The sequence below is a fragment of the Podarcis raffonei genome, chromosome 8, assembly GCF_027172205.1.
Source record: "Podarcis raffonei isolate rPodRaf1 chromosome 8, rPodRaf1.pri, whole genome shotgun sequence".
In the NCBI taxonomy this organism is placed as follows: Eukaryota; Metazoa; Chordata; class Lepidosauria; order Squamata; family Lacertidae; genus Podarcis; species Podarcis raffonei.
This window is the reverse complement of record NC_070609.1, coordinates 71189995-71216472: the sequence shown is the minus strand read 5'-3', so window position 1 is coordinate 71216472 and position 26478 is coordinate 71189995. Positions and strand designations below refer to the sequence as shown.

Genomic DNA, 26478 nt, shown 5'->3' with positions numbered 1-26478 from the left:
CAGTTACCCCGTTCAGGACCAGGGAATCCTCCACACCTGCCCGCCTTCTGTCCCCCAAAAACAGTACTTCTGTCTTGTCAGGATTCAACCTCAATCTGTTAGCCGCCATCCATTCTCCAACCGCCTCCAGACACTCACACAGGACCTTCACCGCCCTCACTGGTTCTGATTTAAAAGAGAGGTAGAGCTGGGTATCATCCTCATACTGATGAACACCCAGCCCAAACCTCCTGATGATCTCTCCCAGCGGCTGCATGTAAATGTTGAAAAGCATAGGGGAGAGGACAAAACCCTGAGGCACCCCACAAGTGAGAGCCCAGGGGTCTGAACACTCATTCCCCCCCCCCCACTTTCTGAACATGGCCCAGGAGGAAGGAGCGGAACCACTGTATGACAGTGCCCCCAGCTCCCAGCCCCTGAAGACGGTCCAGAAGGATGTTATGGTCGATGGTATCAAACGCTCTAAAGTTTATTATAAAACGCTCTAAAGTTTATTATAGCTCTAAAGTTGCCCCTCATGTGGTAACACTGGGAAAGCACAGCAGAACAACTAACAGAGCAGAATAACGTGCGGATGGCCTGGTATAAATCAACCGTTGATGCACTATTGTTGCGGCTATGACACATTGCAGCCAACACACTGGGGTACGGGTTCATTCTGGAGGGTCCCCATATTCAAAGGCTGCCCTGATCTTCCTGCCATTCAAAAAAAGAGCTAAACAATATACTACTTTATTTATTCGTTTAAAGAGGGGAGGGTGGGGAGGAATAAGGGTCGCTCACGACACATCCAACCAAAATGGCATTCTTTCAGGTCATAAATGTCTCAAGGCAAGGACATTTGTGTGTCTCCCTGCCCCCCACCTGCCCCCTGCCCCCCCACCCCACAAAAATCACAGCCAGAGGCCCAGGAAATACAATAACACTCAGCGTGATGAAGGCAAACAAGCCAAACCTAGCATGCTAGAGGAAGGGAGGGCAAAATATGAACAAAAATAGTTTAAAATCTGCATTTGATGTGACAGATGAGTTCCTTCTCTCTCTCTCTCCTTTTTTCTTTCTTTCTTTGATCAAGAAAGAACAAGTACAAGGCTCCAGTTGATTTCTCGCTGCTGAGTGAAAAGGACCTCCAGGCATCCCTTTCAACCTTCATGGATGTTTAACAATGACTTTTAATGCACTTTTAAAGGCACTTGGAACCCTACCGAGCAGCGGGCTTTCTGGTGAGGGGGGTGGGGAAATGCCAAGCCCAAGGATCTCGTTCTCTGATGAAGCCTCGATGGATTTGGGCGATAAGACACAGAGCTCTGTTTTGGACTAAGTTACATGGGGGAGAGGCGGACCCATTTCTGTGGTGATCCAACTGACAGCTATACACTGCAATTCACCCGTATTTTGGAGTTCAAAGTGGCAACGAGGGAGATGCTTATTTTGGGTTGCAAAACAGGACCAGGGAAGGCATATATACATGATTGAAGGGAACAGGTACGAAGGGCAGGCACAAAGCGGAAGCAGCAGCATGCTAAGGACTAGGAACCTGCACCGTTTATAATGCGGAAGCTGAGATTCTCAGGAAGCTGCCTTTATCGCAGCCAAATTCTGTGGCTTTTTTGCATTCCACCACACATGCATATCCCACCAATTTCACGTGTGCCTGAGGGCACGTTCTGTAATGTCACCCTCTAGGATTTGAGGGTGGGGAATCACCACTGTCCTTTTTCTGTCTGTCCACCTATCTGCGCCCCAAATAGGAGAGAGGTATATGTTTGTTTCTGCCCCCTCAGAGGTGCCTCAGAATGGACCTGCCTTGTATGGAAGGGTGTATTTTGAGCCGCATACCACAGAGTCTCGCCAGGCACAACGTGACAGGATATGAACAAGTCCTCTGAGAATTTATCCCAGCTCACACTAAAGATATAACCGACCGACTGCCTTTCACTCTCCTCTCTGGATCTCACAAACTCTCCTTCAATGTAAAGATAGTTAGACTCTAAAGCTAAGCTGAAATCACTCACAGGGTTTCCCCTCAGAGTATTCTCTTCTATGTACAGCTTAAAAAATAATAATATAGCCACAGACATTTGGGTGAGGGTCAGTGAAATGTGCAAAGGGTGTTTAATTTTTGAAAAGTCGGGGGGGGGGGGAATTCTGAAGAATTAACTCTTGTGAGAAATTTCGGCCTCTATAATATTTGATGCAACAAACACTCTTGTTAGTTTAGAGTTAAGACTCTTGGACTGAAGGAAGCCACAAGGATAGAGAGGAACACTAGGAGAAGCCAAGGTCTGAGCCCATCGCTCCCTTCCACTAGATTAAAACATAGTGGGCAGGATCCACAGCTACACCTGAAATTTCCCACTGTAACCGCAGGTGGTGAAATGCAGCAGGAGGTTGTTGTTACCAAATATTCTCCATGGAAGGCTGAAGCTCCAAAATATATTTTTGCTTTTAACTGGGGTGGGTGTAAGCTGAGAAGTTTTGGAGCAGTTCTAGGCTAGATCTTGAAAAGGCACAGTGATGACATTGTCTGTTTAGCTAGCCGGTTTATCCAAGATGATCTTTCCGGCAACAGAACCCTAATCCAATGCAGAAGAGGAGGGTAATAGTTCGCTGACAGTGGCTTTTTGGGCTAGCAGGTGGTAAACCTACAGCCTGGAGACCAGTTTCCTCAAACCACACCTGCCTGTGCATCCCCTTGGTGGAGTTCAATACTGCTGGGGTGGGCAGGTGTGGAGGACTCCCTGGTCCTGAAGGGGGTAACTGTGCCTCTGAAGGACCAGGTGCGCAGCCTGGGAGTCATCTTGGACTCACAGCAGTCCATAGAGGCACAGGTCAATTCTGTGTCCAGGGCAGCTGTCTACCAGCTCCACCTGGTACGCAGGCTGAGACCCTATCTGCCTGCGGACTGTCTCACCAGAGTGGTACATGCTCTGGTTATTTCCCACTTGGACTACTGCAATGCGCTCTAAGTGGGGCTACCTTTGAAGGTGACCCAGAAACTACAACTAATCCAGAATGCGGCAGCTAGACTGGTGACTGGGAGTGCCTGCTGAGACCATATAACACTGGTCCTGAAAGACCTACATTGGCTCCCAGTATGTTTCTGAGCACAATTCAAAGTGTTAGTGCTGACCTTTAAAGCCGTAAACAGTCTTGGCCCAGTATACCTAATGGAGCATCTCCACCCCTATCGTTTTGCCTGGACACTGAGGTCCAGCTCCGAGGGCCCTCTGGTGGTTCCCTCCCTAAGAGAAGTGAGGTTACAGGGAACCAGGCAGAGGGCCTTCTCAGTAGTGATGCCCGCCCTCTGGAAGACCCTCCCATGAGATGTCAAGGAAATAAACAACTATCTGACTTTTAGAAGACATCTGAAGGCAGCCCTGTTTAGGGAAGTTTTTAATGTTTGATCTTTTATCACTATTATTATTATTATTATTATTATTATTATTATTATTATTATGTTGGAAGCCGCCCAGATGGGAGGGGTAATAATAATAATAATAATAATAATAATAATAATAATAATAATACTGTTCAATACAGCTGAATGTGCCAATGAAGCAGACCCCTTGAGCCAGCAGGATTGAACCCTCTGCTTATCAGCTTGTGAGTGCAAAGTTCAATCCTCCTATGTGGTGCTTCACTAACCCGCCCCCCCCCCGGTCAACTTTGACAGGGGGGCGGGGACTGCCCAACTCTCAGTCAGCCAGCATCATTATGACATGAGATGATGGTTGAGAGGTGGGGGCCAGCCGAGTTGCCAAAGTTGGCCCATGGCATGGGGAGATAAAGATCTGACCCTTTGGGCCAAACAAGTCCCCAAACCCCTGGTTTAAATTACATAAAGAATATGACATTGATGGTAGGAAAATTATCTGGAAAAAGATGATGATTTGACTGCTGGGAAGTATTATTCCCCTAATATAAGCGATGTGTATATTAGCTTGCAAACGGAAAACACAATAACAGGAGGGGGCTTAAATAATATGCATCTCTTGGAAATTTACAAAACCTATTAGAAATAAAATACAGCCCATCCTCTCTGCCTGCAGACCTCTGGACTACAACTTCCATCAACCCTAACTACTGGCCAGGCTGGCTGAGGCTGATGGGAAATGACTTCTAGCAACATCTATCAGTCCACGGATTCACCATCACGGCAGTAATAGATAGATCCAAGGCAGAGGGAATTGGCTGGACTCAATTCCCAACGGGCTTTGTCAATTGCTAGGGGTGGTAGCCAATGCTAGACCTACTCAAGATAGGGTTGCCATATTTCAAGAAGTAAAAAATCTGGAAATGTTGTTGAGCTTTTTGGGGGCAAAGTTTTTAAGCTATTTTTAAGGAAATTCAGCAAAAAATCGACACTTCCAACATGGGTGGCTGCCATGTGCCCAGGTTTTCTGATTTTCGGAAATTCCGCCTGGACGCTATTTACGATGGACGAATCCTGGATATGTCTGGGAAATCCCAGACATATGGCAGCCCTATACTCAGAATCACCCTCTTATCATCACAGCACCCTGTGAGGTTGACTAGGCTCAGAGTCAGTGACAGGCCCCACACCACCCCGCTGGACTGGGGATCTGAGACTGATCTCCTGGGTCCTAGTCCAACACTCTAAACCAGCGGTTCTCAACCTGTGGGTCCCCAGATGTTGTTGGACTACAACTCCCATCATCCCTGAGCTCTGGCCTTGCTAGCTAGGGGTGATGGGAATTGTAGTTCAACAACATCTGGGGACCCACAGGTTGAGAAAGGCTACTCTAAACCAAGTATGAGGAACCTTTGCCCCTCCAGACATTGCTGAACCACAACTCCCATCTCCCCTGGCCATTGGCTATTCTAGTGAAGGCTGATGGGAGTTGTAGTTCAGCAACATCTGGAGGATCAAAGTTTTCACCCCACGCCTGCTCTGACTACTACCCCGCACTGCCCTGTCTTTCTAGGCACCAACGCAGATAACTGAACAGAGCAAAAATAAGGATGTGAGGAGGGGGCAGGAGGCTCCAAGAGGCAGAGAACTGCAGAACTATGAGCTGAGCTGGCTGATGTCCCATCCAGCCATTACGAGCAGCTACTAAAACGCCTCTTTAAAAAATCCCCCAGGAGCAATAACTTGCAGAGAGAGCTTCTTCTCTTTGTTAACGTTTCCAGCAAGGCAGATGTGCCAGCAGGCTTCGGCGTGGAGAAATAACCATTCCCGCAGGCTTTCCGCAGAATTTAAGAACATTCCTCTCTCTCTCTCTTGTTGTCTGTTTGCCATTTTGGAAGTGATCTCTAAGGGAAGAGAGGGGGAGAAGACACTTCGCCAGCCAGCTAAGAGCTGATTTACACACTCAGAAAAGAAAAAAAGGAGTGATGTATCTATCCCCGGAGTGGACCAAATCAAAATTCGAGGAAACATCGGAAGCTGCCTTATATTGAGTCAAACCCTTGGTTCATTCAGAGTAGTGTTGTCTACACTGATTGGCAGCACCTCTTTAGGATTTCAGGTGGGAGGGGATCGAACCTGGGACCTTCTGCGTACAAACCAGGCACTCTGCCACTGAGCCACACAGGAGTGAGGGGCACATGCCAGTTGCCATCCTGTTAAGATGCGGCAATGATGGTCAAGGGAGTTTGACAGAAGGGGATTAAACCCAGTCATGGAACAATCTCTTAGGGGAAAATCATTCCCTCTTGCGCATGTGTGTGTGTGAGAGAGAGAGAGAAGGGAGAATGCCCTCTGCAATTTTTAAAAGCCCTTTTAAGATATGCCTGCATATCCTTTGCATGCTGCCCGATAGGACCTGGAATAAATGGTACTGTTTCATGGTACCTGCGTAACCCAGCATACATTTCAAGCATGTGACCTCCCCCAAAGAATCCTGGGAGCTGTAGTTTGTTAAGGGTGCTCAGAACTGCTTCTCTGGGATGGCTAAAGTACGAATCCCAGGCAGTGGCGTAGCGTGGAGGGTGCAGGGGGGCCCGGCCGCACCGGGCGCAACATCTGGGGGTTAGGGTTAGGGGGTGCAAATCCACGGGTTAGGGGGCGCAAATCCACAGGTTAGGGGGTGCAAATTACTTGCCTTGCCCCGGGTGCTGACAACCCACGCTACGCCACTGATCCCAGGATCCTTTGGGGGGAAGCCATGGGCTTTAAATGTGCCCCAGTCATGCCTGCCTCCAGATCTGCCTGTCCCCTGCTTGCATTAAAAATGTTCAGTGCTCATGGAGCTTTTTAAAAGGCTGAGGAGGTGTTTTGGGATTTTTTGCACCCTTAGGTCTGTTTGCTTTTAAAGGGTCATGTGTTAGAGGGTATCTCGAACCTCTACCAATTTCACTCTTCTCCCAAGTCTGCCGAGATTCCCTTTATATTTCTCAACAGCCCTGTTTTGATTGGCACTCAGCAGCCGAGTTTGCTATTCAAGGGAGATTTTATCCGTATGTGACTTACGCACACACAGAGAAAAACCCTTTATACTTCTTTCTTCTTCCATGCTTCTAAGATTTTTGCCCACAACCGCAGCTCAAACGTTTTTCGAGCTCGTCTCTGCCAGGGCTTTTCGTCAAGCTTGGTCTGGACGATGGGATTAGAAGACCTTTGAGGGTCTCTCTCTCTCTCTCCTGCTCCACAGTTCTATTCTAGAAAAGTGTAGCCAGCTGGGAAAGCAGAGCGGGCATCTCTAGCCGTAATTACCAGAACTGGCGCTCGGCCAGAATGCCAGAGCTCACGGCCGGGCCCCAAGCAAAGCATGCAGGAAAAACATTTAGAAGCCCTTTGGATATCAGATGGAGGGCTGGAAAGGAATGCAGAAAGTTGTCTTACACCAAGCCAGACCTTTGGCCCATGGAGCTCAGTACTGTCAGCACGGGCTGGCAGCAGCTCCCTGGGCTTTCGGGCCTCTTTGCCTTACCTAGAGATGCCAGGGATTGATGGACAGATTGCCTTTCTGCCCCAGCCTTTTCTCCAAGGAAGAAGAAGAAGAAGAAGAGTTTGGATTTGATATCCCGCTTTATCACTACGCGAAGGAGTCTCAAAGCAGCTAACATTCTCTTTTCCCTTCCTCCTCCACAACAAACACTCTGTGAGGTGAGTGGGGCTGAGAGACTTCAGAGAAGTGTGACTAGCCGAAGGTCACAGCTGCATGTGGAGGAGCGGAGACGCGAACCCGGTTCACCAGATTACGAGTCTACCGCTCTTAACCACTACACCACACTGGCTCTCAAGCTGGTGGGCCTGGTTCTCTCCCCACCCTCACTGAATCCCCACAACAACTCTGCAAGGAAGGGTAGGCTGTGAGGCAGTGACCAGCTCAAGGTCACCTGGCCTAGTGGGAACTTGAACCCTGGTCTCCCACGTCTTAATGTGACGCTATAACCAATACACCACCCAGCATCTTCTGCATGCAATGCAGGTGCTCTGTCACTAAACTATGGCCCTTCCTTCAAAGGAGCCATCTGGCATGGGTGAAAGGGCCAGAATTTGGGTTTGGGGGTTTTTCTTCTCTGCAATGGCCCAGAAGGAGGCATTTCCCTAGGCATTCTGGGAAAAGTAATAGAGGAACAATCACCAAGGCGGCGGTTGGAATCAGAGCTGCTGAAGCCAGGGAACTGAAGGAAACCCTCCCCAATTAGCAAATGTGGACACCAAAGGGTCCCTCTCCGGGCTGCTGTTTGGTCCTGGGTTTTTGGTGGGTGTATCTGCAACACGTCATTAAAAACGCCGCCTCAGTCAGACTCTTATAAGCAGCCCAGTCCTGTAGAATACCCTGCTAGCAAGAAATTCAGTGGGCACCTTCTGTGCCAAACGCCTGCTGCTGAAAACCCTTCTCTTCTGCCAGGCTTCTGCAAGCTATTAAGAATACGTCCTTCCACTATGGTTTAATTGGTTTCTGTTTTTAACTTTCTAAATGGTTTTTTGTCATTTGGTTTTACATTTTTTATCACGGTAGCGCTACAATATTATTTGTTATGCCGCAGCAGTATACGCCTGCCCATCCCAAAACCATTGCAGGAGCAAAACAATATCGTCTATAAGCAACGTGATAAAGGCACAGTAAAAAAAAAATTCCGGCTACTGCCCAACTAAGTCTTCCTCAGAGTAGACCCAGTGAAATTAATTGTTCCATTACCACAAGCACTTCTGCTTCCCCTGATGGGATTATCTCCCCCCTCTTCCCCCCCATACGCTGTCCTGGGGTTCTCCCAACCCCCCCAGAGTAGATTTGGGGAGAGGCACCTGGCAAAAGCTCTTGCTCTGACTTCCGCAAGCGCATCTGATTAGATCAGTCCCACGTTCCTATTTATATCTGCTCTTTATTAAGAATCATGAGGACCAGCACCTTGCTTTGTTTTTAAAGGAAGTGGTAGACCCTGAAAACGGGGGGGGGGGGAGGTAAGTACGGAACCAGTCTCCCAGGCCTGCACTGCACGCATTTAGCAAAGCCCCAAACAGCAAACCAACCTAGCAGTTTCTGCCAACCTAGCAGTTTGATCCTTCCAACCTAGCAGTTCGAAAGCATGTCAAAGTGCAAGTAGATAAATAGGTACCACTCCGATGGGAAGGTAAACGGCTTAGTCATGCTGGCCACATGACCTGGAAGCCGTACCCCGGCTCCCTCGGCCAATAAAGCGAGATGAGCGCCACAACCCCAGAGTCGGTCACGACTGGACCTAATGGTCAGGGATCCCTTTACCTTTACCTTTAAAACAGCAAAGCGTGGGATACTGTATTGGCCTGAATATAAGCCTCACTTTCCCCCCAAATTCCAACCGTGAAAAGTTAAAGCGCAGCTTATATTCGCAACCTTACGGTATGCAGCCAGGAGCGTGGGGCAAACAGCGCCAGGAGCACAGCAAGGTGACACCTGCCCCATGCGTAGTCCCCCATCCTCTCCCCCAAGGCCGGGAAGGGAGAGAGCGAGGAAGAGAAAAGGTCACCGGCAATTTTAATGGTGCAGCTTATATTTGGGTGCGGCTTATATTCAGGCCAATACGGCATATTCCTTGCAGAAATGAGAAATCAATCCCCGCCTTCCCTTTCCCACACCAGCAAAACTGTTGCCAAACGTTTGATCAGGCCTGGATGAGAACCCTGCCAAGAGGCAGGCAGGAAGGGCGAAATCTGCCAAGCAGCTGGATCCAGTCCCAGAGACCACCAGTTACCCGTCAATCCGGGAGCAGCGAGGAGGGGACATTTTGCTATAACATAAGAATGTCCCTCCATTGGACATGAGCTCTGAGTTCAGTAACTGCAAGTTTCTGAAGAATGCCTGCATGTGAGTTGGAGGCAGGGAAGAGATAATGAAAAACAAACAGTGCTGCTGCTGCTTCTGGTATGTTTAAAGCTCCTTCCTGAACTCTCCAGGGGGTCCTTCCAGACTAATAGCCAGCGCATGGTGCCAGGAGAAGCTATTTGCCTTTTGATCCCAGGGGGCGAGCTCTGGAGTTGACATCAGCAGAACAGCAACGCTGTTTGTTGTCTGTGTTGTGATTCTGCATCCCTGGTGACCTCAGGTTTTTCGAGCAGCAAAAGGCCTGGTCTCTCAAACCCTGAAGAGCATAATGAGCAAGCCCCCTAAATTGGATTTCCCTGACCTGGTCCCCTCCAGAAGTTCTGGATGACATAGAATTCCCATCACCCCCCAGGTGGCATGGCCAATAGTCATTCAATGAGTCTGGTATCATGAACAAAAATAACAGGGGAAGTCTATGGCGCCAGGGTCATTCCAGTGGCATTTCCCGCCCTCCTAGCTGGTCTTCCCTGATGTTTTCCTTTGGCGTTTCCCTGCTGGGCAGCCAAACCCACCAATGACCTCTAAGGCATCAGAGTGGAGCCCAAGTTTAGTGCTCAGTTCCATGTTACCATATTTTTCGCTCTATAAGATGCACCAGACCACAAGATGCACCTTTTTTTGTAGGAGGAAAACAAGAAAAAAATATTCTGAATCTCAGAAGCCAGAACAGCAAGAGGGATCACTGCGCAGTGAAAGCAACAATCCCTCTTGCTTCTGGGATAGCTTCTGGGATAGCTGCGCAGCCTGCATTCGCTCCATAAGACGCACACACATTTCCCCTTACTTTTTAGGAGGGAAAAAGTGAGTCTTATAGAGCAAAAAATACGGTATTTGCTTCCAGGAAAAAGTAACTTAGAAACGAGCGCTGAAGTCACGCGACTTTCTGCTATATTTCTGGAAGCGGTTTTTATGTCTTGCGAAAGCTCAGGTGTGATGCGGAAATCAGCAGCTGGGGAAATGGTATAAACTGCCCTTTGTCCGCAGTCTAAGACTATTAACCCTGGAATCTAAAATCACCTAGCTGCACCAAGTTTGTCACCAAATATGGTGGTAAACTTAGATAGCTCAAAGCTTACCCACCGCCAACAGTTAGACACACCCATGTAGGGCAGGACTATCAGTGCAGATGCATGATGATCATTTGATGGAGCTTCCAGGTCCATCAGAGCTGGGGAACCTGTGGTCCTACAGATGTTGCTGGGTGACAGCTCCCAGCATCCTAAGGACAGGCCTTGCTGGCTGTGGCTGATGGGAGGTGGAGTCCAACATCTGCGGGTCCACAGGTTCCCTATCATAGATGTATATAGACACTTCTGAGCACCACAAAGTGGGACACAAAACAGGAAAGAGGAACCTGCACTGGCTGCCTACTAGCCACCAAGTCAGTTTTAAGGTTCTGCTATTTACATGCAAAGCCTTAAATAAATCTGGACTAGGTTCCCTGAAAAACCATGCTCCCTTCCACTGCTCAATGAGGGCACTATGATCAGCAAATGCGACCTGGTTAGTTTTGCCATGGCCTGATGATTATCAACTCGCCGAGACGCAGGCTTGTTTAGTGGTGGCACCACTGTTGCAGAAGCCCCTCCCTGCTGAAATGCAAGAGATCCCATCAGTATTGGCATTCTGCCGGCTCCTGAAGACACACCTGTCTAGGAAAGCAATCCCTTGAACTGGAACTTCTGATCTTGTTGTTTTAGCCGTTTTCATTGTCATGCTTTTTATGCAATTGTCACGGCTTGTGTAATTTTTAATTAGGAGCGTTTTTAAGGTTTATGTGGACTTGTTTTATTGCATGCTTGAATTATGTGTGGATTTTATAGTTGTAGAAGCCATTTTGGCCTATAAATGGCACATGAATTGATAAACAATAAAAACAACAACATCAAGCACCCAGTGACCTCAGACTAGCTTCTGCAGGACTAACCAGGAATAGACAGCCTCTGGTTCTCCAGATGTTCTTGAATTCCAACTCCCAGCCCCAGCTGATGTTCAGGAGTAGATCTGGAGGCCCCCCAGGCTTTGTTCGCCTGGACTGCATGGACCAGTTACTTTAGATATTAAATTGTATGCATGTGTGCTGCACATGATGGGAAAGGACCAGAGCCAACTAATTCTAGTTTCGTCCCCATCCTCTTCCCTGCCGAGTCCCACAAGGGGCACCACTGAGCCTAAAGAGGAGGAAGCTGGCAGGCAGGGCCGCCCCCTGGACTGGATGGAAGGAAGAAGGCAGGCCAGGGAGACCTGGCTGAGGGCAGACTGAGGTTGGTAGGGCAGGACCCATCTGCCCTAACGGACCAGCAGGAAACGCAACCGCGAACGAAGCAAGCCAAGACCCCTTCTCACCTTGCAATTGGGCCGAAAGCACCTCCTGTTGCTGCTTGTATTTCAAAGCCAAGGCTTCTGCGGACTTCACCTTCTGCTGGAGGTGGTTGTACAGGAACGCTCCGGATGCCAGGCAGGCCACGGCCACTAGGCAAAATCCTGTTTGCAAGAGGCCCTTTTGCCTCCTGGTGCACAGCCCAGTCCCCATCCCGGCAGCTTCCTTGCCAAAGGATTTATTTCTTCACTTTTCTTCGCCGCCGTACCATCTGGTCTGAGTTTTCGTGAGCACCCCAAGAACAGCAACTTGCCCTCTTTCCGAACGGCCAGTCCGCTGAAATAACAATAATAATAATGGTCTTTCTTTAAATTCTCCCAGATGGAGGAGGATCCTTCCTTTTCCTCTTCTCTTTACAGGACCAGGCTGGCTTAACAATCCTCATAGTCAGTGAGAAGGAATAGAGGCTGGGGCAAAGGGCAAGCTCATCTCTTTCCAGCTAGAAACTGCTGGGGTTTAAAAGCCCAACAATTTAAAAAAAAAAAACCTACCAGAGATTGCACTGTTTTATTCCATCTCCTTCCGCTGTTTCCTTTCTTCTCGAGTCCAGGTGTGTGCGCGTGCACAGGAGAAAACTTTTTCTTAAACTTCCTTTTTCCTTGTGCTGTAGGAAGCGCGCGGGGGGGGGTTGGGGGTTGGCAGAAAAAGCAGGACCACAGATACGGATCACCAAAGTTTCTATGCGCACGGAGGACTTTCCCAGGTTTAAGGAACTTCCTTTCCCGCCCAGCCCCCTCGCCCAGCCCAGCAGCTACACGCGCAACACTAGGGGGCAGTTTATTATCGCAAGCTACCCTCTCCCTCCCCTGAAAAACTTGCAAACAATCTTAACACGGAGAGAGGAAGCCGAAGCAGGGTCCCCAAGGGAAGCGTGGAAACGGACCAGGAAACTGACCGCAGGATTTGCAGGCGGCTGCAAAAACATTGACTCCTTTCTGGTCTCCTTTCCTCCGGATTCTCCCTCCTCCAACTTGAAACCGGGTGGCGGTGGTGGGAAGGATCGGCTGGGGAGCTGGAGGAAGGATCCGAAAGGAGGAGGAGGAGAAGGACAATTTTGCTATATGCAGAGAGAGAGAGAGAGATTGAGAGAGGTGGTTGGCGGCGGTGGAAGGAGGATGCGGAGCTGGGCGGAGCTGAACTAGGAAGGAAAGGGGGCGGCAGTGGGAGCATCAGGGGAAAGGGGAGGGGGTGGAGAGGCGGGGGAGGGGAGAGGCGGGGGAGGAGTCGGAGGAATAAGATCCCAGGGATCGCCAAAGAGCAGGGTTGCAATGGAGTGGGATGCGCTTTTCGCGCGGGGCGCGCGAGACTGTCAAGCCCGCTGCGCGCTCACTCGGAAGCAAGCCCCGCTGACCAGCCCCCGGGGATCGCTGCTGAAATCCGGCTCAGTGGCGCGGTTAGGGGATCGCAGATCCCTTGCGCCCTTCCTAACCTTGGCTGTGCCGGCTCCCCAAGAACCCTGGAAACTGCCTCTTGTTCTGTGTTGGTGGGAACTGTAGCAATGCGAGGGGTAAGCTATAGTTCCCGGGGTTAGTGAGCTGGGAGAGTCTGTGGCAGAGAGCAGTCCAGAAGCAGGTAAGGATGGGGGCCAAGAGGCAGAGATGAGTAAGGCTGGTGAAGAGTCAGGGGTGTCTCTCCCACCTGCTGCCACAAGATCCCTCCTCACTTGTCTTCCAGAACCAGAAGAGGGCTGAAATGGGCGGAGCAACAGCAGGCTTTCATGCAGGCCCAGTCTCCGATTGCTTGGGGAAAGCCCTGGAAAGGAAAGCACTTACAGTGGTACCTCGAGTTACATACGCTTCAGGTTACAGACTCCGCTAACCCAGAAATAGTGCTTCCGGTTAAGAACTTTGCTTCAGGATGAGAACAGAAATCGTGCTCCAGCGGAGCGGCAGCAGCGGGAGGCCCCATTAGCTAAAGTGGTGCTTCAGGTTAAGAACAGTTTCAGGTTAATACGGACCTCCGGAACAAATTAAGTACTTAACCCGAGGTACCACTGTGGATGGCTGTGAGGAGGTGGGAACGTTCAGTCTCAGCAAATAATTTTCATGGAGGAAATCAGGAAGGATCGTGGTTTTTTGCTAATAAAGAGTTAACTCCAACTTAGAATAGTGTGATTTGCTGCCGGCTCACTCTTGGACACTGCCTGCCCTCTCCTTAGTCCCAGGGTTTCCCCTTGTAGAACTTGGCAAGGAGGAGGCGGCCAAAAATGGTATTACTTGGCTCTGCCTGTCACTGGCTCTGGTGTCACCTACTGCTGGACTCCCTGCCTTCCACCCAAGGATGGGCAGCTGCTGCAGGGATGTTCTGCCTCTGAGCAAAGAGCTTACAGTTCCCTTTTCCCCTGCAAGGCTTTATTTTAACCCTAAAAGCACTTTATACATCAGGCATAGGCAAACTCAGCCCTCCAGATGTTTTGGGACTACAACTCCCATCATCCCTGACCACTGCTCCTGTTAGCTAGGAATGATGGGAGTTGTATTCCCAAAACATCTGGAGGGCCACGTTTGCCTATGCCTGCTATACATCCTCAAATGAACTCTTAAGGTAATTGCCATCTTGGAGAATCCTCAGTGCCCATCAGGCTTATCACAGACATGACTCATGGAGCTGCTACTTTGGATATGATATTTAACTACTTAATCAGGGGAACCTCGGTTCAGCAGTCCCGTGTGGCCCTCCAGACCTCTCTCTGTGGCCCTCAAGACTCTCCCTTTTCACCTTCCTTGAGCGTTCCTACCTGGCTGGAATGTGCCCTTGAACTCTTGCTTGCCTGGACAGAAATAAATTTACCTTTGTGGCTCCACCTCCTCCTTTTGCTTCTGGCTCTGCCCACCCCCGGCATGTGGCCCCCAGAAGATTTCCTGGAAGGGAACGTGGCCCTTGTTTTGTAAAAAAGGTTCTCCACTCCTATGCTACATAATAAACATTACTATTGTTGTTGTTAATTATTTCGATGACACACACATCATGGGAATCAAGAGCGGCCAGATAGATTTGAGGCACCATAACTTTTGCGTGGGACGCAGGGGGGCGCTGTGGGTTAAACCAGAGAGCCTAGGACTTGCCGATCAGAAGGTTGGCGGTTCGAATCCCCGTGACGGGGTGAGCTCCCATTGCTCGGTCCCTGCTTCTGCCAACCTAGCAGTTCGAAAGCACGTCAAAGTGCAAGTAGATAAATAGGTACCGCTCCGGCAGGAAGGTAAACGGCGTTTCCGTGTGCTGCTCTGGTTCACCAGAAGCGGCTTAGTCATGCTGGCCACATGACCCGGAAGCTGTATGCCAGCTCCCTCGGCAAATAAAGCGAGATGAGCGCACAACCCCAAAGTCGGCCACAACTGGACCTAATGGTCAGGGGTCCCTTTACCTTTAACTTTTGCTTAGCACCCCATGTTCTGATATTCTCCCACCCTCCACCCCCACCTCTTTCTCACGGGGTCTTTGCAACAGTCCAAGTTACTTTGCAATGGGATCGATACTGATGCAGACCTGAAACCAGCCTCTCTGCAAGAAAAGAGAGAGACAATCAATATTTCAGAATGGCTATGAGGTGGGTCCAGATAGGCATATTTATAGCTAGACTGTTGTATTTTGCTTTAAAAAAAAAAAATCCCAGTCTCTCCATCCTCTTTTCAAAGCTCCACCAAAGCCAGAAGATAGAGGATTTCTCTGTGAGATGGAAATTCTTGCTGCATCTGGCCAAATGGGCACTCTGGCTAATAAGCTAGAAGCAGAGAGTGGAGAGGCTGTTTGGGCCACCCACGCAGCTAAGAATAGCTTGGAGCTGGAGGGAGGAAAACCCATCTAGACCCAAGTTCCATTTGCAGAAGGCCTCTGAGACAGAGATGGAGGGACCTGTTTGTTTCCATGTCTCTTGTTTCCCCAACCTTAAAATTCAGCTCTTCACATCTACAGTGGTACCTCGGGTTACATACGCTTCAGGTTACACACTCCGCTAACCCAGAAATAGTGCTTCAGGTTAAGAACTTTGCTTCAGGATAAGAACAGAAATTGGGCTCCGGCAGCGCAGCGGCAGCAGGAGACCCCATTAGCTCAAGTGGTGCTTCAGGTTAAGAACAGTTTCAGGTTAAGAACGGACCTCCGGAACGAATTAAGTACTTAACCTGAGGTACCACTGTGTTATTATTATTATCATCTGTTACATTTATATGCTAGCCTTTCCTCCAGGGAACTCAAGGTGGGGTGTGAGGTTCTCCCCTCCCTGTTTGACCCTCACAACAACCCTGAAAGGTAGGTCAGGCTGAGAGGCAGCGACTGGCTTAAAGTCACCCAATGCGCTTCATGGCCGAGCGAGAATTTGAACTCGGGTCTCCTCGTCCGGTACTCTTAACTGTTACATCACACTGGCTCTCCCTTTGATGCAGAAATTTATGGTTTTCACTTTTTAAACCTACATGAAAATTGGTCAGTGTTTTAGTGCAAGTTTCTCCCAATATGCACATGTTTCCCTACTTGTTTATTTTACAAAATTGTATATACACTGCTTGATTGTCATAAAACCTCTGAGGAATTTTTTTAATGATCGATAAAAACTTTTAAAACCAATTAAAGGCCATTTAAAGACAATTAACATTTTAAAAATGAGATTAAAACTTGTCAACATCTGCGTCTCTTAGCTTTTGATCTCCAGATTAATTTTGAGATAACCTGGTCAACACATGTTCTGCGCATTTCTTCCTCAAGAATATTTCTTCTCTAAGCCAATGCTTTTGATGTACACAAGCATGGAATACTAATATGTCATCTGAATAGTGACATCTAGGAATTCTACAATTCTAGGAATTTGTGTGCTTTTATTTTTTATTTTTTATGTTTTCCCTTTCTTTTTTTCTATGTGCTTTTTTTATATAGTTGTGTGTTCATATGTGTATGACAATCACTGATATTTTAAGGGATGGGGGGGGATTCAATTCAGAGGGCCAATCTGTTCATTTCAATTTCTATCCATCTCTCTATTTTTCTACTCTTAACTCCAGCTGTCCATATTTTCACGTCCATTTGCAAATTTTTTTTTTTAAGTCCTCATGAAAACCCACAGGCGTTTTAGTACAAACTTCTGCCCATCTACACATTTGTGTATTCAATTCTGCCACACACATGTATCGTCGCAAAGCAATTTCCCCCAAACAGAATGCCTTTCTGTATATTATTTTCACTACTTATATGCATTTTAAGGCCTACTTTACCCCAGTACAGTGCAGCTCTTTTACACTCATAACTTAGGCTGGAGTCGTTGGCACAGCAAAATTCAGAGAAGTACGAAACTGGACTGTCTTCCTCTTCCCTTATTGTTTGGAAAGTACAGACTAGGTAGATTTGCTTTAAAATGCCAGCTGTTTCCAATTTCCCCTCCAACCCAAGGAACGACGGCTGCTGAGATCGTGGGATCTTTCCTAGAGGCAAAAGATTCCTACACATCTGGTGCGGTTGGACTAGATGACCCTCCAGGTCCCTTCCAATTCTAGAATTCTAATGTCACGGCAAAGTACACCCACACACCATTCCAAACTCACCTGCAGCTTCTTAAGAAAAGTCCGCGGAGGTCCAGTCTGAGTCATCAAACAAGAAGCCATTTCTCTCTTAAGATATGCAAGAGCACTTCTCAGCTGCTTTATAACCCTGCGCAGACATTTTGCATTTCTATTAGGAGCAAGGAAAATTCCCAGCTCCTGATGGTAATAAAGAACAGATTTGAGAAAAAAACAAAGTCAGATCCAGGTTCTTTGCAGTGGCTGCAGGACCTGTGTTTTCTCCAGGGGTGGGAGATGGCATGCTTGGGCAGCTGCTGAGACCAAAAACACCCCTGGACACTGCTGACCCCGGGAGCCTGCTGCTGCTGAAAACAGAAAGAGCTCCAGTAAATTAGCAAAAATGTATAAAAGAGGGTCAAATGGATGTTGGAAATGTATGGAAAAAGAAGGCACCTTTTATCAGATGTGGTGGAGATGTAAGGTAGTAAAAGAATTTTGGGAAATGATTTATAATGAGTTGATAAAAATGTTTAAAGTAACTTTTTCTTAAAAAACAAAAGAAACCAAAGCTTTTCTTTTAGGAATTCTAGGTGCCGGAATCCCAAGGAAGAAGAAGAAGAGTTTGGAATTGATATCCCGCTTTATCACTACCCTAAGGAGTCTCAAAGAGGCTAACATTCTCCTTTCCCTTCCTCCCCCACAACAAACACTCTGTGAGGTGAGTGGGGCTGAGAGACTTCAAAGAAGTGTTGTTCTCAGCAGCAAAGAGGATGGGGACAAACTATAGCTGGCTCCACCTGGCTATGCCTATCCTTCTGCCTGCCTTTGACTCTGGTTCCACCTCCTGTTGGGCTCCCAGCATTTTCGCCCTCTGCTTCTGCACTATCCCCATTGAGGGCAGAGAATGCAGATTCGCTTTCGGCCGCCGGACAGCTCAGTCAGTAGAGCACGAGGCTCTTAACCACAGGGTCGTGGGTTAGAGCCCCACCTTGGGCAAAAAATTCCTGCATTGCAAGGGGTTGTATTAGACGACCCTCATGGCCCTATCAACTCTAGAATTCTATGATATGAATGATTCTAAGATCTCAAGGAAAAACAAACAGCATCTTACAGCAGCCCCTAGTGGTTATGAGAACGACATTCACCCTTCCGGCAAATGAGGCAGTTTGCACAGCGCTGTGCCTGCTCTGTTTTCAGCCTTGGTTGTAACATGGCACAAATCCTCCGTGAGACTGTCGACCCAAATCTGGGCTCTACCACTTCCAAGTGACCTGGAAAACGACTGACTCGTCTTCAAAGCAGCTGGGGTGGGTGTGTCTTATATAGAAAGCTAGCTTCCCAAGGATCCTGCCCAACCTCCTCCTCCCTGACATGCTGTTCTTCTATGTGCTTCATGCCATGTGTTTATCTCTAGCTATTATTGATTGCAACGCATCTTTGGAATGCTTTTATATCCTTGTTTTTAACCATTGATTTTTCTACCCAGAATTTTAACATTCTGCTTTGTATTTTTGTAAACCACTTAGAGGCTTGGCTTTCTGTTTTGTTTTGTTTTTACAACTGTCGTAAACAAAATCTGCCCTTATTCCCTTATGGGGGATACAAGAGCCCTTATAAAGTCCTTTGTAGGTTCTCCATCAGTAGGAGAAAATAACAGAGGCCAACCAGAGAATATTGAGAAGCAAAGCAGCTAGTAAGCCTGATCTTTATTGAACTGTTGCAACAGGGTGCTCCCCTCACACGCAGGAGAAAGGAGGAGGACCCAGAACAAAGGTGTGCCTGCCCTTATATAGGCATTTTAAATTGCCTTCCCTGGGCAAGACCACCCCTCCATATATCATACATACATCATCACAGAAGGGGTGTAACCCAAGACCACCCCTCACAAACATCGTACCTACATCACAGAAAATGCAATCTACAACAGAAATTTGAATGTTCTTTTTCCTGTCTGCCAGGTTATCTGATAATGCCTTATCTGATTGCCTTTCCTGGTAGTCTGGCCATTCCTTTGAGATGGTGATTATCCAATTCCTGAGACAACGGGAAGGTTCCCTCATGCCCTCCTTCCTTGCAGAGAAAACATTTGGTCAGTTTGGGAGTCAAAATGGTTTCAGGACGGTCTTCCTGTGCTGCTCCAGACATGTGGTCCACATATCTATGTACGTGCTTGGTTGGTACATTTATGAACATTTATTATATATATAAGACCTTAAATTTTTTATTACACAACCAAATGGTACATAAATTTTCTGAAATGCATAATGTGCACAGTATTTCCTGAATTATTGCATGCTCCCACACAGGATAGGGCTTCTAAATATTGAGGCCTGGTGCCTCAAGCACACAGTTGGCTTCTCAGAAATATCTGGCCAGTGACTTGTGGAAATGAAATGTGTGAGTGCATTGTTCCTCAGTCTGACCCAGCAGTCCCCGTTTTGTGTGTTTGCTTGTTTAACTGGCTGCGATTCTAATTTTGTCTTTCTCCTGAGCTTTTTTTTTAAAAAATAGAGGCAATGAACACAACTATGTACTTGGCAAATATTTACACTTTGCCTTGATAAATGAGGCAGTTAAACTGCAAGCGAATGATGCAGAGGTGATGAAAAAAATTTTCCCCTGTGGGCCTTATTGTTAGATTGCTCCTCTCCCCTCCCGCTCTGCGGGATAAACCCAGCAATTATTGTTCTTCCCTCCCCAATATTTGGACTGGGATAATTCTTATCTAGTTTTGTTGTTGTTTAGTTGTTTAGTCGTGTCCACTCTTCGTGACCCCATGGACCAAAGCACACCAGGCACTCCTGTCTTCCACTGCCTCCCGCAGTTTGGTCAAACTCATGCTGGGAGCTTCGAGAATACTGTCCAACCATCTCGTCCTCTGTCGTCCCCTTCTCCTTGGGCCCTCAATCTTTCCCAACATCAGGGTCTTTTCCAGGGAGTCTTCTCTTCTCATGAGGTGGCCAAAGTATTGGAGCCTCAGCTTCAGGATCTGTCCTTCTTGTGAGCACTCAGGGCTGATTTCCTTAAGAATGGAGAGGTTTGATCTTCTTGCAGTCCATGGGACTCTCAAGAGTCTCCTCCAGCACCATAATTCAAAAGCATCAGTTCTTTGGCGATCAGCCTTCTTTATGGTCCAGCTCTCACTTCCATACATCACTACTGGGAAAACCATAGCTTGAACTATACGGACCTTTGTTGGCAAGGTGATGTCTCTGCTTTTTAAGATGCTGACTAGGTTTGTTATTGCTTTTCTCCCAAGAAGCAGGCATCTTTTAATTTCGTGACTGCTGTCACCATCTGCAGTGATTATGGAGCCCAAGAAAGTAAAATCTCTCACTGCCTTAAACTCGGTCTTTGCTGGATCTCATGCTGATTCCTGGGCCCTTTCTCTGGAGGCTTCGACACCTTCCAGAGCTCCTGCAGTCGACCTGTTCATTGAGCATGCATCCTGGCTTTTAATTTCCGTAAGCCACAGGTCTTCAACCAGTGGATCGGGACCCACAGGCGGGTGGCCAGGCTATCCCAAGCGTGTCACAGTGAAACTGTTGCTGCTGAGACTGACCAAACCTACAGAGCGCTTACATGCGAGGCCTGTTCTCTAGTTCCTAGTCTGTTTCTGTTTCTAGGCTTCTCCCAGAATAGAAATATGCTGAGGACTAGAATGCAGAAACTGCAGTGGGTACCTCAGTTGTGCATCATGAGTCTTTACCAAAATAAAATAAGAAGTTTCCAATAGCATCTCAGCCTTTTTGGCTAAGAACAAATGTAAAAAAAATAAATCAGAGTTTTTCATTTAGTAGTCATCCTATGGAAACCCTATGTAGGATTAATTTTTAGGATTAATACTGCACCTTGGAGCATAAATCATGGAATTGCAGAGATGTAAGGCACAACGAGAGTCATCTAGCTCAACCCCCAGCAATGCAGGAATCTTTTGCCCAACCCGCGACCTTGAGCTCAGTGTGGTGCTGATAACGCTAAGGTTTCCAGGATCAATTCCTGTATGATTCTTGCATTGCAGGGGGTTGGACTAGATGATCCTCAGGGTCCCTTCCAGCACTATGATTCTTGGAGAGAGTCCTGAGGGCCCCGGTAGAGAGGTCTGGGGGCCGAATTTGGCTCATGTGCTGGAGTTCACCACCTCTGGTGTAAGCACAGACAGGAGGCCAACGCTATTCCAAGGGCAGGGGTGCCAATGTTTTTTAACTGGCCTGAAACTCTCTGCCTCTCTCTCACACACAGAGAGAGCAGGTCAATGTTTTATTTGAGTGGGTGGATAAGTAGCATAAAAATTAATCCTGTGCATTTTCTGTTTGCTGGGCTATAATAATTTATTATTTATACCCCGCCCATCTGCCTGGCTTTCCCCAGCCACTCTGGGCGGCTTTCAACAGAATATTAAAATACAATACTCTTAAAAGCACAGCGGCCGGGCCAGTAAAAAACAGTGGCAAGCCCCCAAAGCATCAAACACACACTCAGCACCCCTAGATACAGTGGCGTAGCGTGGGTTGTCAGCACCCGGGGCAAGGCAAGTAATTTGCGCCCCCTAACCTGTGGATTTTAGCACTGATTTTAGCACTGCAAGTGCGAGCGCGTGCCCCCCAGATCTTGCACCCGGTGCGGCCGGCCCCCCCTGCACCCCCTACGCTACGCCACTGCCTAGATATTGTCTTCTTGCACCCAAAGGTCAGTTTTCTCTGAACGCCTGGAAAGTAATGCACAAGTTAAAGCACTGTGTATATCATCTGGGAAGTTTTAGGGGAGTCACATTTTGGATGTGGTGTTTTGCACCGTAGGAGGTTCATGTGCAGAAGACGCATGGGGTTCTATGCGGCAAAAGACTTTCCACGATGTCAAGCGATGCTCAAGTTGAGGCGTGGTGCTGCGTCTCCCTCTTGTGGCCACCTGGGGCACTGAGGTCCTTAACCGACCAAGAGACTTTAAAAAGACTTTAAAAGACTTTAAAAAGACTTAAAAAGCAACGGCGAAGCCCGGGGGTGGGGGTTTGGATTAACCATTTTGCAAAGTTTTCTGCAGCTCGAGTGTGGGCCCAGAGGAAGGTCATTTGCTGCCACACATGTGGGAAAATCTGTCCATTTTGGTTCGCCAGCACTCTCCTTTTCTTAGTCTTAATTTCAGTTCTTCACATTTTCACATCCACCTAATTAATCAAATAAATAAATTTACATAAGATTTCTATGCGGGTTTTGACACCTCACTGAGCTCCTCCAGATGACCTGTTCATTAAAGGCCATACATCCTGGCCTTTAATTTCCATAAACCACAGGCCTTTGCTGAGGATTCAGTGAGGATTTACAACAATCAGCATTTATCCTCACTCACTTGCAAGGTTTCTACATGTCTGCCCATTAATTGTTTGTTCCTTCTGTGTTTTCCAATGTATTTCCTGTCACTTTCCAAACTGCCCAATTCTTTTTTTAAAATACATTTGTAGCCCCAGGGTGACAGAAAGCTTTAATCCCACACAAACATAAATTTACAGTCTGGAGGTGACCTGTGTGTGAGAACAACATAGGCATGGCCACAGACGCCTGTAAAGCACCTGTGAAGGATGGCTTGTCAAGCCATTGTTAACACCTTGGCATCAGTTTATCTGTGAGATTGCCTTATCCCATATATGCCATGTAATACCTGTCCCACATCTGGAATAAATTAATATTTAAGTGTGGCGGCACTTGAACTTTGGAACTCCCTACCTATTGATATCATGCAGCGCCTTCACGTTGCACTTTTCATCACCTATTTAAAAATATTTTGCGTAGAAAAGGTAAAGGTAACAGTAATGGTAACGGTAAAGGTAAAGGGACCCCTGACCATTAGTTCCAGTTGTGACCGACTCTGGGGTTGCGGCGCTCATCTCGCTTTACTGGCTGAGGGAGCCAGCGTACAGCTTCCGGGTCATGTGGCCAGCATGACTAAGCCACTTCTGGCAAACCAGAGCAGCGCACAGAAACGCCGTTTACCTTCCCGCCGGAGCAGTACCTATTTATCTACTTGCACTTTGACGTGCTTTCGAACTGCTAGGTTGGCAGGAGCAGGGACCGAGCAACAGGAGCTCACACCATGGCAGGGATTCAAACCACTGACCTTCTGATTGGCAAGTCCTACGCTCTGTGGTTTAACCCACAGCACCACCCGCGTCCCTTATGCGTAGATAAGCCTACCCATTTATCAAGAATGCAGGTATGTTTTTAGCTTTTTGCTGGTTTTAATTTTCTGGATGTTTTAATCGTTTCTACAAATAATTTAATCACTTTGTGTTTTTTGTAAAGCGCTTTGTGGGCGGGCCCTGGTGATTCTTCCTCTCTGCACACCTTCTGACCACTGAACCCTGGAGGCATTCTCACCTACCTGCAGATGCAGACCCTCTCCTTGCCACCTGGATACAAATTTCAGGTCAGCCCCAGGGGTCTGGAAACCCTAACCTGGCCCCATATGCTTGCCCCCAAACTTTATCACAGACTTACAAAGTTTTCTCCAAAAAAAAGCATTCAGTGTACATTCAGTCTTCATTCCCTTATAGTAATGACATAATTACTATAGGGGCTTCCTTCACTCCAGCAAACAGTCCAGATACTCTGGACTGTTGCTGTTGACATCCGTCTGTCTGGAGAGAAAATGGAGTTCACTTTTGGGCTGAAGTCAAATTGCTGCAGAATCACAGCACCTGCTGTGGCTGCAGAGACCGGGAACTTGTAACAGCTACTTCCCACATTGTTTTTGCTACATTAGCAGCACTGAACTGAAATCCCTGGGGCACAAGCCTGGGCAGTGTGTATGGAGGTCCTGGGCCGCCCAGATGACAAGACCCTCCTCTCAGCCTTGCTGATGTGGCCCAAAGGTAAAAAGGTAAAGGACCCCTGGACGGTGAAGTCCAGTGAAAGGCGACTATGGGGTTCATCTCACTTTCAGGCCAAGGGAGCCAGCGTTTGTCCACAGACAGCTTTCTGGGTCATGTGGCCAGCAGGACTAAAACGCTTCTGGCGCAACTGGACATCGTGACGGAAGCCAGAGTGCACAGAAACGTCACAGTGGTACCTATTTATCTACTTGCACTGGTATGCTTTCAAACTGCTAGCTTGGCAGGAGCTGGGAAAGAGCAATGGGAGCTCACTCCGTTGCGGGGATTTGAACTGCCAACCTTCTGATTGGCAAGCCCAACAGGCTCAGTGGTTTAGACCACCGCGCCAACTGCATCCCACATCGTGGGATTGTGGGTGGTCCAAAGGAAAGCAGAGCAATACATTTGGCACCAGCTAGGCTGCAGGAATTGCCAGCAGGAGGCCTACAAGGTGCCATCCAACCATCTTAGGGACTCCACTCTGGATTTGTCTAGGGTATAACTCTAAGCCTTTTCTTCTCCCAGAGATATCCCACAAGGCAGTGGGTATGTTCTGGACTACAACTTCCATTATCCCTGACTCTTGGCCATGTCAGCTGAGGCTTATCGGAGTGGTAGTCCACAACATCTGCCTTACTACCTTGTTCATTGTAAGTCATCTCTGGATGAGTTGTATTCAGTGTTACTCCTATGCAGAGTATACCCAATTCAATGGAGAGGCATGACCAACTCAAGGCCATTGATTTCAATGCATCTACTTTGAGTAGAACTTAGGAGCGTCTCCACCCCCATTGTTCTGCCCGGACACTGAGGTCCAGTGCCGAAGGCCTTCTGGCAGTTCCCTCGCCACGTTACAGGGAACCAGGAAGAGGGCTTTCTCGGTATTGGCACCTGCCCTGTGGAATGCCCTCCCACAAGATGTCAAAAAGAAAAACAACTACCAGACTTCTAGAAGACATCTGAAGGCAGCCTTGTTTAGGGAAGCTTTTAATGTTTAATAGGTTATTGTATTTTAATATTCTGTTGGAAGCCGCCCAGAGTGGCTGGGGAACCAGCCAGATGGGCGGGGTATAAATAAATTATTGTTGTTGTTGTTGTTGTTTGTTTTGTTGTTGTTGTTGTTGTTACTATTATATACAACCCCCTGTTTCTGTTTCCCCCCTTGTCTCCTGCTTCTCCCCCCTGACGTTTTCACTTCTCTTTTTTTTGTGTGTGTGTTTTTTACCCGTGACCATTAGGTCCAGTCATGACCTACTCTGGGGGTTGCGGCACTCATCTTGCTTTATTGGCCGAAGAAGCCAGCGTACAGCTTCCGGGTCATGTGGCCAGCATGACTAAGCCACTTCTGGCAAACCAGTGCAGTGCACAGAAACGCCGTTTACCTTCCCGCCGGAGCGGTACCTATTTATCTACTTGCACTTTGACGTGCTTTCGAACTGCTAGGTTGGCAGGAGCAGGGACCGAGCAACGGGAGCTCACCCTGTCGCGGGGATTCGAACCGCCAACCTTCTGATCGGCAAGTCCTAGGCTCTGTGGTTTAACCCACAGCACCATCCGCATCCCTTTCTCTTCTGATTACCTGCCTTTTATTCCTCTCTGTTCGCAGACTCAAATCCCCTTTTCTTTTCTCCATCATTTCTAGGTTTCTTTAAAAAGAAAACAAGTTTGCTTAAAGCGCTTTTTTAAACCCTGTCGTTCAGCTAAAGAAAGGCACCCAGAGCAGTTTCCAGAGAGACTTCCGGTCAGCGCCAGCGACTAATGGCGGATTCCTTCTGAGCTCCGGAGGGAATCGGCTCCGCGGGACTGGGTCTTGCCGCTGCGGCGAAGCGGGGACCCTAAAAAATCACAGGCGGTGAAGCCTGTGAACTTGGAGACTCGGCGGGCACCATTTGTGCCCCCCCGCAAACTGCGAAGGAGCCTTTTTAAAGGCTTCGGAACGGGACGGGGTGAGCAGCGCGGGGCTGAGAGTCGACTACCCTTTCCGCGGAGTGAAGCCACACGGCCATTGTCGGAGAGCGCTGATTTCTTTCTGGACAATTGGACTCTAAAGCAACTACCCGTGAGTAGGTTTAAGCGATTTAATTGGAGAAAATTTTGAACAATTTTGGCACCGAAACGGGCAAGGTATAAACAGGAAGTCTGCCTTTCTGGCTTGTAAATAGATCAAAGCAAAGAGACTATAAAGCTGTAACTTTGAAAGACGTTATCTAAAGGCTTAAAATCCAACATCAAAAAAGCGGTTCCCCTCCTGTTTGCAGGAGCGGAGGGGGAGAAGTTTGAGCATTATCTACCTGCAAGAAAAGGGGGAAGTAAAGATATATCCGCTGCCTCTAAAACCTGGGAACGGACTGCCTATGACAGGGAAAGCCGATCAGTGGGAAGACTTTCAGCACGTCAAGGGTAAAGAATCCTGAAATAACTCTGCGAAAGATACAGTGTTTCTAGAACTGCTTTTGACTATAA

General features: G+C 47.9%; 1 protein-coding gene across 2 annotated transcripts in view; it reads right to left on the bottom strand.

The window, feature by feature from the left end:
* LOC128419710 (Golgi integral membrane protein 4-like) overlaps window positions 1-12288 on the bottom strand; it is a 45270-nt gene extending 32982 nt beyond the window's left edge. For both annotated transcript variants that reach the window (XM_053400725.1, XM_053400726.1), the window contains exon 1: window positions 11628-12288. In XM_053400725.1, the coding sequence (XP_053256700.1) occupies window positions 11628-11814 (187 nt within the window). In that variant the 5' untranslated portion in view covers window positions 11815-12288. The remainder of the gene's footprint in view (window positions 1-11627) is intronic.
* Between the last annotated feature and the right edge of the window lie 14190 nt (window positions 12289-26478).